We start from the raw sequence: 14,750 nt of genomic DNA on the forward strand, positions 1-14,750 counted from the left end.
CCCCTGCTCCCTACCTGTTCCCCCCACAGCATCCCCCACTAGCCTGGAGCAGGCACTCAAAGGAGGAACTTGTGCGCTGCTGTTACTGCCCCTGGCTGACACAGGCAGGGAGCTGCTCCTCCCCACACTACAAGGAGTGGCTACCTGGGGAGCCTAACTCAGGTGGGGCCAGCAGCAATGGTGTGTGCAGGTTCTTCCTTCCAGCACCAGCTCCCATCCAGTGAAGGCTACAGGGGAAAGCGGAGGCAGGGAGCAGGCGCTGGAAGGAGGAACCCCTGTAGCTGCTCCCCACAGCCCCAGGCTGGATCAGGGCAGGAGCAACTCTTGGCCCTCCTCCCACCCCCAGAAAAGCTAGAGACAGCAGCAGGAGCAGTGTCAGTGGAGGGCAGTGGAAAGATTAGAGGCTTAGTCCTCCCTTTAATGTGATTGCTTAACTCCTCACTGTCCACCACTAACCCATGGGCTCCAGCCACACATCACCCCCATCCCCCTATGGCCTGAGGGATGGTGTTCTGCAACTTTAGTAAATCCTGGATCAGCTTATGGTTGCCACTAAGCTCATTCTGTCAATCCCCCACTCCCCTCTCCTAGTACCTCTTGTTTGTATGGGGACAGAGAAAGCCCATTTGAGTACTTGAACATACAAATATTATTTGTTAGTATGGATAGGAGAGAAAAGGGCAAAAATATGACATTTAGTGTCTGATGCCACCTCCAGTCTCTCTCTCTCTCTTTAGTATGTAGGGTACTTATATGTATTATGAATGGGTGTCATATGGAATCACTGTGGATTGTGTTTTTAAAATGGCATGTCTTCAGTTACAGAATTTGTCTTGAAGATCCTTTCCTGTTTCAAGTTCCCCAGTCTGATATGTGTGTACTATGGCAATGATCTGTCTCCTTGGTGCCAGATCTATTTTATTCATACAGGTAAATACAATTTAAAGTCATCACACCAACCGGATTTTTTACTTCAGTAAATGAACCATGGTGGCAGCTTAATTCCATCCTCAGCAAAAGGTTCATGAAAAATTAAGTGTTTGAATAGTTAATTGAGAACCTAATAAATAACTAATTGTACTCACCACCCAGGCCAATGGCAACTGCTAGAGTTACTACAAGTAATAAAACAAGGATATATGGAAGAAACCTTAATGGGACTAAAAGATGGCACTTTGAAGTTGATTGGATATCTCCTAGAAACCAAAGAGAAAAATCAGAAACAGAAGCTTCCACAAACTAAAGCTTGGATTTTCAGTGGAAAATATTTCTTGAAAGTTAAAACAGACAGAAGCAGTGACTGGTGTATTCATTTTATAATATGGTCTGATGCATGGATTACACCGTATAAGGAACCGAGAGCATTCAGAACCATGCAAGTGGTGGTTAGGCCTGGTGGCCCAATTCCAAAGCTGGCTGGAATTGAAGGAAAGAGGCTCTTTGCCTTTAAGGGATTTGCATCTGACAGTTTGGCCAAGCTCAAATCAGCTCAAACCTTGTGTTCTAAACCTTATTGCTTTCCTGGAATATAAAAGTAGGTGCTTAAAACATCTGTCTCTGACTCTGAAGGACTGGACTGTAAGAACAGAAAATCCCCAATTTTAGAAGAGTTTACAAAACTCAGATGGACTAATAAAATAAGCTGATTGAAAGCGAGCAAAGTTTTAACCACTTTTGTTGTTTTTTAAGGTCTTCTGACTTTTTATGGCACCAGTGTAGTGCTTCTGATACTTACTCGGTGCCACCATTTCTGGTGGCAACAGTGGGCGCATCTACACAAAATGCTTTACTGTGCAGCAGACTAATTTGTTATGCAATAAAGCATCACCATCTACCTACGTGCAGCAATTAGGGCACAGTAAACTAATTTACTGTGCTGCCAGATTGTCCCGTCAGATACAAGTGGTATCCAGCAGTGCAGTAAATTACTGCACTTAAATGCACATGTAGACAATGACATTGAGATTAGTTTTCTCCTCAGATTGAGCTGGAGTATATTCAGTTGCATTAGTTGTATGTGTAGATGTACTCAGTATGAACTGCAGTCAGAAAAATTAAAAGCCTAGGAAGCTGGATGTGAGGGAGCTCTACTAGTTACAGTTAGGAAGGAAAACCATCTGTAGAAAATGCAGCATGCATTTGATCCTTAACATTTTGGTGACACTCTTCAAGAAACTAACTCGTTCAGAAAGGCATAAGCTTTTGTAGGATACGCCTACTTTCTCAGATGCTGTGAAACTGAATCCAGACTGACATGACTCTCAATTTCTTTGAAAGTGAGATTAATCCTGTGCAATGTAACCAAATTATGCAGTTTGCTACACACAACGCATTCTGCTACATTTGTATTTGCCTAAAAGCTAGGATTACCAGGCATGAAAGGATTCATATAAAACACTGAAAGCAGTGTCATAACTGGAGAAGGAAGGAAATAGTCCATTCTATATATAAACCTGTTAGAATAATCCAGTCTTGCATAAATGTTACACAGTTGCCCAGGCACAAAATGTCATCACCCACTCATATGCTGAAAAAGTTGGTGATATTTTTCTCACTTGTTTCCAAAATAGGCTCACCTCAAATGAATGGGTAAGTACAGGTTTGCAAGGAAGAAGAAATGTATAAGCTCTAAACATCAGAAGGGGTAAGGAATGTGCAGATTCCCTACCTTCTTCCTCTGCACTAGGGTCTACTTTTGCTTGTGGTATGCTGAAGAATTTTTTGCAAGGAAAACAAAGTTCAGCTGCTGACAATTCATCTTCTGTAACAGACACAACTTCAAGATTTCCAGTGTTGGGATTTGTCACCTGTTCCTGCATCAACAAAGAACAACGGCATTTTTAAAACACATTGCTCGTGCCAGCGTTACAAACCCCAATGCCTTTTTACTAATATTTTCTGTTGAAGCCTTCCATCTTTGCCAGCCTTCTGAATGAATAGCCCTTATAAAAAGGCATATAAAAACTGGAACTCTTGGTTCCAAAATAATACCTTTTATCAACTGGGAAATAGCAAGAAATTGTCCTTTTCTGCAAGCTTTCGGTATCCAAGGCCTTTGATGTGTAGATCAGGTAGAATTTTCTACACATCAGATCTAAATAAAATAAAATCTACACATCAACAAGCTACTCAGCACAGCTCACAAAGACACTCTCATGGACCCAGAGGGACAGCCTTCCATCTTCAGCTCCCTCTGTGCAAAAATGAAGTTTATTTCCTACCTATGGGAAGTTTTTACCACCTTGTACCATCTGTACTTTTCCCAGAGCCTGACAAAGGAACTTGGATCCTGAAAGCTTGCAGAAAAGGACAATTTTCTTGCGATTTCCCAGTTGGTCTAATAAAAGGTATCATTTTGGAACCAAGAGTTCTAGTTCTTTGTATGTCTTCTTGTCTCATGGCTACCAAGTATAGACCTTACAAAATGAACCCATGGGTACTTTCAAGGCTTCCCTGTTTCCCTGTTTAACTTCAGCCTGTAAAATGGCAAGAACCTCATGTATATGTCTATGAGCACCCCACAATTGCCATTGATTTCAGTAAGAGTAAAAACATAAAGCAGCAGTTCCCAAACTGTAATATGTGCATGCATACCTCTGGGGAATACACAAGACATCTTTGAGGGGTATGCAGGAGAAATTGTGTAATGGCAGATTTAATTTTCATTATAATCTTGGCATTCAAAGGGTTAAAATATAAAGGGTATATTTATATGCATGCAGCTGGTAAATCAGGAAGTGTGTACCCATTAAGAAAAAGTTTGGGAACCTTTGACATAAAGCAACTTGTAAAGTTGCACTTTAATCAGAAAATTACCAAAGCAAAAAGTTTCTTGTGTGTCTATAACCACAGCAATTTACAGTAATTTATTCACCAAACCAAGATGTTCTCCTTTAAATGTCAAAGAATTTTCCACAAGACGCTTTTTAATTGTTAGCACATAAAAGAAAGTATGTTATATGAGAAACTGCTGAGCCTGCTCCGATCTGCACCATTAAACTTTATTCAGAAGCATCTCTGCCTGTTCTGTGCACACTACCAACTGGAATCCAAATTGCTAAGACATTATTCTGAGTAAATAACATTCACATTTAAAATTAGCACGTGGGTATATGACACATATTTTCTGCTTCTGGTTTTGAACACAGTGAGTTATGCAGTGGGATCTAGTTTTCCATTAACTCATGCTTCTGTAACTTGGGAGTCAGTACTTTGCAGACAATGGAACTAGCAGATTATAAAACCACCAATGATATTTGTGTGGTTGGGCTCAAATTAATAGTTCATCCCTGACAACAGTTTTAGGCAACATATTTTTATTTTCACCTTTTAGCAAATATTTATAAAAATGGCACAGTTTTCATTCCTTCATTTTATCACATTCATGGTAACGAATTATTTCCAGAGTTGGGGGGGGGTGTCTTTTTTTTTTAATAGTTTTATATAAACTTGCTGCTTTTAGGGCAAAAATAAGAAAAGAGAGTATTGTACTACAAATAGTTTCCAAATACACAGAAAACAATAAATGGCGCATATGATGTTGCTCTGGAAATAAATCAGCCTTTGGATCTACGATCTTCCATGGAGAAATGTTAGAAAATTATTTCAAGAGCTTTGCCTTCTTTTGTGATTTTACTTACCTCTTCCTGAGAAGTCATGGTTAAAAGCAAAAATATTTTCTCTTTTCATTGTAAAAGTAAACCAAATGGAAATCCAGCTGTTGCTAAGGCAGTCTGCTCTGGAAATATTTTTATTGAGCCATCCCAAACTGCCAGCTCAATCGTTTGTAGCAAATGACATTATTACTGTACACCGTGTAATTCAACCTGTTCACAGGTATCGGATAGCCTAGGATGATGGCATGGCTACGGAGAGCGGAAAGGTAAAAAAGTCAGCAACCCTTTTAATTAGTATAATAGGGTAAGGTAATATTGTGGTATTTGCAAACTCATGATGCCATCACTGAGGAACCTCTGCAAAGGTAAAGTCACAGGTGTGCTTGCTTGTTCCTTTTTTTATAGGTAGAGAAGCTGGAAAAAAATATCTGCCAGCATTTGTGGGCTCAGGTGAACATGCTGCAGGGCAGGCCCCATAAAGCTAATTAGTTTTGAAAATTAGGCTCTTTGCCTGGTTACACTGCTCTTTAGAAACTGGGTTGTGCTTACTATAGCCACCAGTTATATGGCAAGGATACACTAGCAAAAGAGACCCACACTTTAACTAGGGGAGGATTTCCACCGTCGTAATTCTAAAAATCATGCATATCCATCAGTGAGGCAATACAGTATTACCTACTTTACATTAAGGAGCTTGAGGAGCAGCTGGAATGAGAGTGTGTGTTCAGGACAAGACTATAGCCGTGATCTTGTTTAGATCCATTAAGGGGGTAGAAAGGGATGAAGGAAGCAAAAGATCCATGCTGGTATGTGCAAGTGATTTGAAAAAAAAGTTTAAAAGAAACTAAGACAGCAATAAGAGGTGTTACAGAGAAAATGCTAAGCTTTGAGAGAAGAGTAGTGGAATTTACCAGCAATGAGAGAATTTCCAGTGTTTCAAAGGAGTCTACTTTGGACCTCTTGACTGTGCAAAACAAATTCAAATGCCACAAGAGCAGGATGTTGGACCGTATTTCTGTTATTTCGTGCTCCTTGTCACATCATGGTTGTGACAAGAATACCCCTTCCTACCATGTTTTTGGCACTTTTGCTTTGAACCTCACTGAAATAAGGATATATAGAGTCATTGGAAAAAAAGATGAATAAAGAAATAAAAACAAATTTATTTTGGAATATTTTGGATGGCCAAACATGTTCACTTTGGCCCCAGCTTGAGCCAGGGATCAAAGAAGTGCTTATTTTGTCTGAAGCCGTTTGTTTCCCAACGGTGGTGTCTAATACTCCAGTCTTTTCCTCATGTTTTCCCCCATGGCACTGGGAGAGGTTATGGTCCTCAGTGGCAGCCTGTTTGGTTTTGGGAGACCTTGGCTCCCCACTATGTCTGAGAAGAAGTGGTTAGAAAGCTGGTCACAGCTCTCTGATTCACTGCCTCCACAAACTTAAGTTAAAGCTTCCCTAATAGGGAGGGAATTTATGTCATAGACATAAGGCCCCTTAGACGTCAATAGGCTCAGGTATATTTGTGCTCAGCCATGTCCCTTTCTGTCCATTAACAACCCCATTTCCCTCCCACATCCTCATAGTGTTCAATCATGCCTCCCCTTACAGCAAGAATGCAACAGTACAGGCCACAGAGAGAGTCAGTGAAGATTTCCCTCTAACATAGGGAGTTCAAGGCAGACCTCTAGCCATGTTAAGTTCACTGTATGCTGGATATACTAGAGAATCTGGCACTCTGAATGATCTAGTATGTCATTCTAATGACATTATTTAATCATATCACAATGAGAATAGCAGAGATGGTGGAATGAGAAATCTCCTTGAGCTACCTCTGTGTGCTTCAAAACTGGTCTCCAGAGGCCACTTCTGGCAGAGAATATACATTTCATCCTGCACAGTAATTCTGTTCCTGGTGGTTTTGCTGAGGATGCCTCACAAGGGTGCTGGCTGTGATAGTAATTTTGCAGATGCAGAATTTGGGTGGCCACACACAATTTTGCAGATACAGGAATCTGTCCACAAAGATCCAGACTCAGAGAACCAGCTGATTTTGTGCAACACACTAAATAACCATCCCTTGTTAGCAATCACACTCACAAAGTCTTTGACCGTCTGGAGTGGATTTAAAGTGAAGTTCTGAAGGAGGGATGTTGAGGCCCATGCTACTAGCAAACTTGTAATGACTGCATGCTATGCTGTGGTCTGTACGTGTGCTGTTAGTTATGTTCTGCTACAATCTGCAGCAGAATATACGTCTTGCTTTTTAACAACCACCTAAAATAAAAATCTAAAGAGTAACATGCTACAAAACAGGATATCAGCTTTTGTCAGAAAGATCACAAGGGTTTTGAGGTTTCTCATCGTAGCTACCTCCATCTCCTTTTTCTCTTTCTCTTTCTCCCTCTCTCTCTTTCTCTCTCTGTCCTACCCCCTCCTAAATTCTGACTGCACTGAACATATATTCACAGGAAGAGTAGAAGAGATGGCGGTGGCTGAAGCACAGCTGTATGCAAAAGTTGCAAACAAAGTAAAAAATAGAGGCACCTGCTCTATCGTGGAACATCTCTTATCCATGGGATTCCCTGTACATACCGTGTGAGTTATATGTTTAAGCTACCTTGATTATATTAAAAGCAGGTTCTTGTGAAAATTTGAACATGGATAGCTTGTGTTTTTCACAGAGAGAAAAGGCACACTTGCCAAAAGGTGTTTATGGACTGGGTTTGTTTCTTTGGGCTTCTGCAACAGTATAAAGGTATTGATTTTATCCTCAAGAGAATCCAATTTTGTATGTTTAATACAGTATCCCTAAACTATTTGCTTTTTGGGTGGAGAGATTTTAAGACATGCTAAACATTTTACATACATTGTGCTCTCTCATAGAGTCACTTCAAAGTAACTGCTTGTGTTCATCACTTTTTGTAATGCAGTTAAAGCTGAAGGTACTTTTTTTCCTATCTTGAGTATGAGGACCTGGCAAAGACTTCTTACCATGTAAAAACTAGAGACTGTACTTTTCAAAAGACTAAGCCCTCTTACTTAATAATACCTCTGTAAGCCTATTCTATAATTTTTTAAAATTCCTTCTTAATTTAGGTTGAAGTTTAAAAAACAAACAGAAGGGGGGTGAAAGATAATGCATGTGCTTTACCCCAAAGCTGAGGGGTAGAATGGCATGAAGCACAAATGTGCTTGTTGTAACATTAACACATGGGAGATAAAGACTAGGGCCATCAGTCGAGTATAGGGAGAAATCAAGTCAATGGTGACTGGTGGAAAAAGGTAAGATACTGTGAAGTTCAGCCATGAAGTCCTAAAAGTGAATAGAGTAGCTTCTGCTTGATGTCATGGTGAAAGGAGAACCAGTGGAAGAATAGAAAGAAAGGGTATATCTGCACTGCACTTACAAAAGTGACATTAGTGTAGTGTAGAGATACTCAACCTAGCTTTAAACTAGCTAGTTTAGGTACAGTATATTGGGTAGCAGTCTACCCAGAACAGCACGGAGCTCAGTGTGGGTTGCCAAAGTCTGCTGGTACACTAGTATTTAAGCAACTGCAGGGTAGACATTGTCAAATGAGCCCGGAAACTGCTGCGTGCAGCAGGATTTTGAATGATTTGAATGAGGCAGAATTACATTTGTTCAGTCCAGAGAAAAAAATGGCCATAGGGAAGGCATGAGATAAGGAAAGCTTGAATGTGAGGTGTTAGTAAGATGGAGATGTTAGTAAGAAAAAAAATGAGCAGGATTTAGACACATGCTGAATGTAAGGCTTCTGAGATGGGGCTGAGTTGAAGATGGTGCACAGGTTGGAGACCTGAGTTGCAGGAAGGATGGATGGGATCAATGTCCACAGTGAAATGGGAGAAGCTTGAAGGGAAAGATTCTGAGGTTATGTTGTAGCCATATTGAGCACTCATGAATAAAGAGGCCCGATCTCTCATGCATTGGAAACATTTAATTGTTTTATTTTTCATTTTTTACAAACTCATATATAATTTCCCACTTGTAGAAGAGAAGATAGAAAGAAGGCAAAAATCAGGCAAATACTAGTTATGTTGTTTTAAGGCACTGCTGGAAGGTGCTCAGATACCAGACCCTTGCTGCAAGTATAATAATTGTAATGAAATAGAATTAAATGATACAAAAAATATTGACTTCATGAAAACTTAGATGCTGCAAAAGAAAGAGGAGTCAATGTCTGCTTCCCCTGTCTTTCCAAGGAATCTGCAGGTCACTTCTAGGAGCTCAAATACACAAATTCCACTTCCAAACTGGTCGTGAAAACTCAGCTCTTGGTCTCAAAAGCTTCTGCGTATGTAGGACCATGCCGGGCTGTTTAGAGCAGCTCTGTTACAAATTGAGTTGGTACCAGGGAGGAGTAGTTATATGTTAGAAAGAATTCAGAATGCAACTTCTGATCTGGATCTGGGTTTGCTGCTGAACCTATGGCTCAAATCTAACTCTTTAATAGGTTGAATTCAAACACTAAGTCCGACTGGGAAATTTTGGATCTGGATTTCTAAATCCCACAGGTAAGCACATTTCGATCTAAGGTTTTGATTTGGCCCTCTGTAGTAATAGGGGTTTGGTCCTGAGGTTTATATTTGGGCCTTTCTCTAATAATACACTTGCCTTATGTGTGGAGCAAACATATTTATACAGTGTGTATGCATTTTGACAACACATTCCTAAGTAAACCTGTACACTAAGCCTTTGTATCAAGGAAGAGCTTCCGGAATACAAAGGATGTTTATTTGACTTGCAGCTATTCTTTTCTCATGGCAAATCTCCACTTTTTTTCTCCTAGGCAAAAAGCTTTGGCTGCTACTGGACGAAAGACAATAGAAGATGCTACAAAATGGTAAGTGTTGTTATTTAAAGAGAACTTTCTCAAGTGTTGTTGCCTATGACTTGTTTCCCACACTGAATTTGGATTTAGTAGACATCATGGTAAAACTAAACTAAACCTCAGCTCATCTGTATTCTACTTTATGGAAAAAGGGATATTAGCTTTGTCTGATCAGGTCCCTCCTGGGCATAAGGATATTTGTACACCATGCAGTGTAAAGCAAGATCAGTTTTTGCTTCTGAGAAATGGGTTCTTTGTTTCCAAACCACGAGATAACTTGAGGATAGCGAACCCACTTTCCCAGACACAAGCAAGCTTTACTATCACGGAACTGAATGATGACTGCAGATTTTAGAGGAAATTGTTAATCTTCTGTCCATGAGGAAAGGACAGAAAATGACAGAAAAAGGATGTTGAAGATCCAAAAGATTGCCATTGTAAAGGAATTCTGAAGATTTGGGGTTAAAAGGAATTTACTGGAAAGGAAAACAGGCCCAGATGAGACACGGCCGTAAAAGTCAAGTGGAACTGTCAAGACTCTGTGGTACAAAATGAGAACTGGGGCAGGCATGATCATAGGTAATGCCAGTTGTTACTTGTGGGTCATCGAAGCTTTTTCTCCACTGAGCAAACGAAGCTGAGACAGCACAAGCAGTGACTCTTATCAGATCTTATGCTCCAGGAGACGGTTGGAGAGTTTTGGAATAGGGTGCATGTATGAGTAAAGCATACAAATGTGTGCCACTGTGTTCACTTCCAACTTTTTGAATGATGGTTGAGTATTACATTACTTCACCCCAGTCCGACAGCTGCACAACAGAACAAGCTTTGTCAGAAATTATATTGCCCTGTGATTCAAAAAGATCTGAAGGAGACAACAAACCAACTCACAGACCAAAATGCCTGCTATAACCAACTGAAACATGACTTACAAATCCCAGTTGATACATTTGCTGTTTCTGTTGTGTTGGGATCTTTTAGCTTGCTGTTGTATAAAACTGCTGGTTGTTTTTATGGGATTTTTTGTTGTCTTTTTTAACAATACTCCCTCCACTTTGTTTTCAGATTTTGGTTGGTGATTCTTTCCACTATTTTTCTTTCTTTCTTTCATTCTTTCCCTCTGCCCCTTTTTCAAAAAAGTAGAAAGCAAACAAAATCCACCCAAACAATTTATTTGGAAATAAAACAAAACCCCTTCATTTTTGTTGATTTGATTTCCAAATTTTGAAAGAAGCATGGGTGGATCTGGCATTTTGAAAATAGGGGTGCAGTTGTGTGGTGAATCATCATATATAAAACAACAATTAAAAATAAACTGGAAGCTTTACTAGTGTGCTACAGACCTAGGGCTACATTATTCAGTTTAAGATTGAAGCAAAAACAAATATAACTTCATTGGAATGAGTTAAGAACAATCTGCAGGGCTGTGAAATAGGAGCTTCATTACCAGGAGCTGCTAACAGACTGCAGAATTGCAGAACAAAAGATAGCTTGATGGGTTGAACATCAAGAGCATTAAACAGAAGAGAGGGTTGTGGAATGAAGAATTTAGAAGGGATCAGATAGATTAGGATAAACCATGAAGTCAGTTGATTCCCTCATGCCTGGCTAGAAATATTGTTGCCATTGCCAAGCAGCTGATTTTAAATTTTGGGAGGAGCAGAAATGGAAAGAGGGGGATAAGTGCACCACTGCATGCCCCTTGGATCCACCCCAGAAAGAAACAAATCATTCATTTGAAAGAAAAAGCAAGAAATGTTTACCAGCTCTAGTCTTAACCTATTCTTAATTCATTCTAAGCTTCTGCTCAAGTAACAACCATTTCAGTTTTTATTTTTCTGCCTTTCTTGCACCTGTCTCTGCCAAAGTGAATGAAGACTGTTTGTACATCTGTGGCTTTATTTACAATGTATAATATGCTCTCAATTTTAGGTTGCATTCCCATTGTAATGATCCTTCTCTGGACGATCCAATCCCTCAGGAATATGCTCTTTACTTGTGCCCCTCTGGCCCCCTTCATGACAAATTGCAGGAGTTTTGGAGAGAGAGCAAACGCCAGTGTGCAAAAAACAGAGCTCATGAGATTTTTCCACATATAACTCTTTGTGATTTCTTTACGGTAAGAAAACCTTTAAAAAATGTCTTGAGCACAACAGCTTTGCCAGTGTAAAATACAACTAGAAGGGTTTGGTTGAGCAAGGGTTTTCATTTGTACGTGCAGCTGTTTTGCATAAAACTTACTAGTAAAAGTGATGTGAGCAAAATCCACTTATGATTGTTTTGTGCAGGCACATGGGCTGTACCTGTGCATCACTTGCATACACAAATGCAAAATTCATTCTTACAAGGAGTGATCCAATGTACAAAGTTGTGTGTGTACAATTAAGTGTTAACTTTTGGAAGTCTCCCATCCTAGTGTATGCTGGAAAACTGGCTAAACTAACTGCATTTATTGCTCTCTGAATTTACAAATCTCAGTGAAAAATATTTGAATGCTGAATACATCACAGTGTTGAGGCCAATGAAGTGTTAGTTACTAGAAGCAGGGAGAGTAGGAAAGGGAGATTGTCAAGTCTTGTGGGAGTGCAGTGGCTGGACTCTGATGCTCAGGGTCTCTTATTTGAAATTCCATATATGAATAGGTGTATGCAACTGCACACCTAATTCTTGTGTGTAGCTAGCATGACTGTAGCTTTAAATCAGATGCTTGAGCAAGATGCTATATTACCCCTTGTGGCCTTCTAGATATGCAGTTACCAGATTTGCCGAATGACTGTGAAAATAAGGTGTGCAGTTTGCACAGAAGAGCAAACTCTCAAACTTGTATCTTGCATGGGAGTCTCCTCTGTATGAATGCATTTCTCACTTATTTTGGATGATGACTGGAACCTGTTGCTCTCAGTTTTGAAATTTCAGTCCTGAGGAAGTTCCATGTGCTAATAATATCTATTAAAAAAAGGTTGTTTGCTTTTTGTTCTTGCTAGTTCAAGCTTTATTTCAGCATCCATCATAAAGGGCACATTGTGAAGCTTGGTATTGCCAAGGGGGAACATTTTCAAAAGTGGCTCAAGTCCAGATTTATAGTGCTAAACTCCAGTTGAGGTATCCTTTGGTGTATTTAGACCCTCAGGCATATGTCGTTCTGCAGGAGTTGTGGAAAGAGAGCAAGCACCACTGTGCATTAAAAATTGTGCCTTAATGTGTGTGTTGATCTGGGCCCAAATGACTGGAAAGTATAAAGCAGGGGTATCAAAGTCACCCCACCCCAGTGGGCTAGATCCAGACTGCAGAGCTCCTCACGGGCTGTATCTGTATGAGGTGGCAGTGGTGGGGCGAGTGGCAGCAGTGCAGCAAAAAGTGGCAGCCACAGGGGTTAAGGCAGCTATCACTTGCCCCTCACCACTGACACACATCCCCAGGGGGCTCTGTGTCCTGGACTTTGGCTGGGCCTCCTGCCCTGCCCCTGGATCCCAAACCCTCTGGGGCCCCACAGGCCAGAAGACATGGCTCCATAGGTTGGATATGGCCCGCAGCTCTGTGTTGCACACCTTTGTCCAGAAGTAACCCCAAACCAGATTTATAATGTAAGAAGGTTAAAGGTGCAGATTAATGCCTAGCAGGCCATACAAATGTGCTTAAGCAGCACACTTAGGTATGTTTGTAAATTCCTAGCCGCCAATGTCTATACCTTCAGACATCTAAATACTGATAAAAAGCTGGCCCTTACGCACTTCAGAGCCAAAGTCTTATTCCAAACCAGTAAGAGTAAAGTGCTAAGATGCCCAAGTAATCGTTTTTTAATGCAACTTAGGCTCCTAAATCACTTAGGGCAGTTTTTTCAAAAGTATGTATGTTGGGTTATTTTCTGAATCTGAAGGTGGTAAGAGTCTAATTGGCCTTCCTGATCCCTTGTGTATTCTCTACAGAATGAGTGCTATCTCCCCTGTCAGGAATGAATGTGTAGATTTTAAAGGAGGAACTTTAAAGTTTCTGTTAAAAGTTATGTTTATCTGAAGAAGCTTTGGAGACCTTGAAGTGTACCTTTCACTGTTGACAAAGCTGCAAATTAGCACCAGTTTACCTGAGATGTATTGAAGAAAAATGGAGAGTATACTAATGTAGCAACTGGACAAATACTATATTCATCTTACTTTCATGCTATAGGATGCTGCTAAAGTTATAAAAAAGAGAGGAACAAGAAGTGTACAGCTGTGGTAGTGTTTGACCATTAATGACATCTATAGACAATCCATATTTTATTTATTAATTTGTAATGAATTTACTGCTCTTGAAATATGCCATGATCAGTCTGGATTAAGCAAAGAAAGGATGAATAAGCAGGGGCATCTGCAAGTTTTCATACAATGCTGTTCAGGTGTTTATGATGGAAACATTTCAGCAATTAGAATGTAATTTACACTGCATGAACACATGAACAGTACTCATCCATCCTGCTATGATGCCAGCAAGTGTCGATTAATAATTATGATGGTGGTGTTGTGGTTTGAACATATGCCTGCTAGAAAAGGGACTGTACTGTCTGATTTTTTTATAACGTCCATGCATAATTGCCAGATGGTTAGATCTTTTGGTCACTTCCTACCTGAACTGGATATTAATAGGTAGTTTACAAGTGAAGGGGATATTCCATAATATCTCTATATTATACTCTGTACCGGAAGTATTCTATTATAATAGCAAAATATTGCATTGCTTGGCCTCTCTTGCATTGTTGCAGTGACTCTCAGAGAAGCCAAACCAGTGACTGTGGATGATATTAATGATTTGTAATGCATATGTCAATATGTTTTCTTTTTTAGTGTGAAGATCAGAAAGTGGAATTCTTATACGAAGCCCTGAAGAAAGTTGGTGATAGGTTTTTAAATACCTTTCCACCAGTCCCTTCCCTATCACTACATTCATCTACCAGCTACCTTGGGTTTTTTGTCAGTGATAGCCATGCAAATATCATGAAAGAATTTGCTGTGGCTTTTGCTAGCGAGGCTTCTGCCTTAGCAGGTATGATCAACATTAGGTAGAAACTGAGCAGACTGTAGAACAAAAACAGTTTTATTCACCTATTTTCTTGATATAGCCTAATTATTTAGAGAGGGAAGAGCCAAGGACTCTGAGGGGGATGATAGGTATTTTACTGTGCAGCTGTGGGATGTGTTTAGAGATTACAATGAAGGACAACATAGAAAGCCTTAGTAATTCTTATATCTTAATTGTACTGAAATAGTCTCCAGGGACATTTTTATGCATGCTGTGGAACATGGAA

The 14,750-nt window shown here is 40.0% G+C and overlaps 2 protein-coding genes across 2 annotated transcripts in view; one reads left to right on the plus strand and one right to left on the minus strand.

Moving 5' to 3' along the window:
- The window catches only part of TMPRSS3 (transmembrane serine protease 3), a 39,859-nt gene extending 35,201 nt beyond the window's left edge, over positions 1–4,658 (minus strand). Inside the window, exons 1-3 of the mRNA XM_090044201.1 lie at positions 4,641–4,658; positions 2,669–2,813; positions 1,086–1,196 (exon numbers count right to left, since the gene is read on the minus strand). Of these exons, the coding sequence (XP_089900327.1) occupies positions 1,086–1,196; positions 2,669–2,813; positions 4,641–4,658 (274 nt within the window). The remainder of the gene's footprint in view (positions 1–1,085; positions 1,197–2,668; positions 2,814–4,640) is intronic.
- Positions 4,659–7,098: 2,440 nt separating this feature from the next.
- UBASH3A (ubiquitin associated and SH3 domain containing A) overlaps positions 7,099–14,750 on the plus strand; it is a 37,161-nt gene continuing 29,509 nt past the window's right edge. The window contains exons 1-4 of the mRNA XM_090031640.1: positions 7,099–7,211; positions 9,428–9,481; positions 11,402–11,588; positions 14,290–14,488. Coding sequence (XP_089887766.1) covers positions 7,099–7,211; positions 9,428–9,481; positions 11,402–11,588; positions 14,290–14,488 — 553 coding nt within the window. The remainder of the gene's footprint in view (positions 7,212–9,427; positions 9,482–11,401; positions 11,589–14,289; positions 14,489–14,750) is intronic.

The sequence above is a fragment of the Crocodylus siamensis genome, chromosome 1 (genome assembly GCF_052110815.1).
Source record: "Crocodylus siamensis isolate JL-2025a chromosome 1, ASM5211081v1, whole genome shotgun sequence".
Lineage (NCBI taxonomy): Eukaryota > Metazoa > Chordata > Crocodylia > Crocodylidae > Crocodylus > Crocodylus siamensis.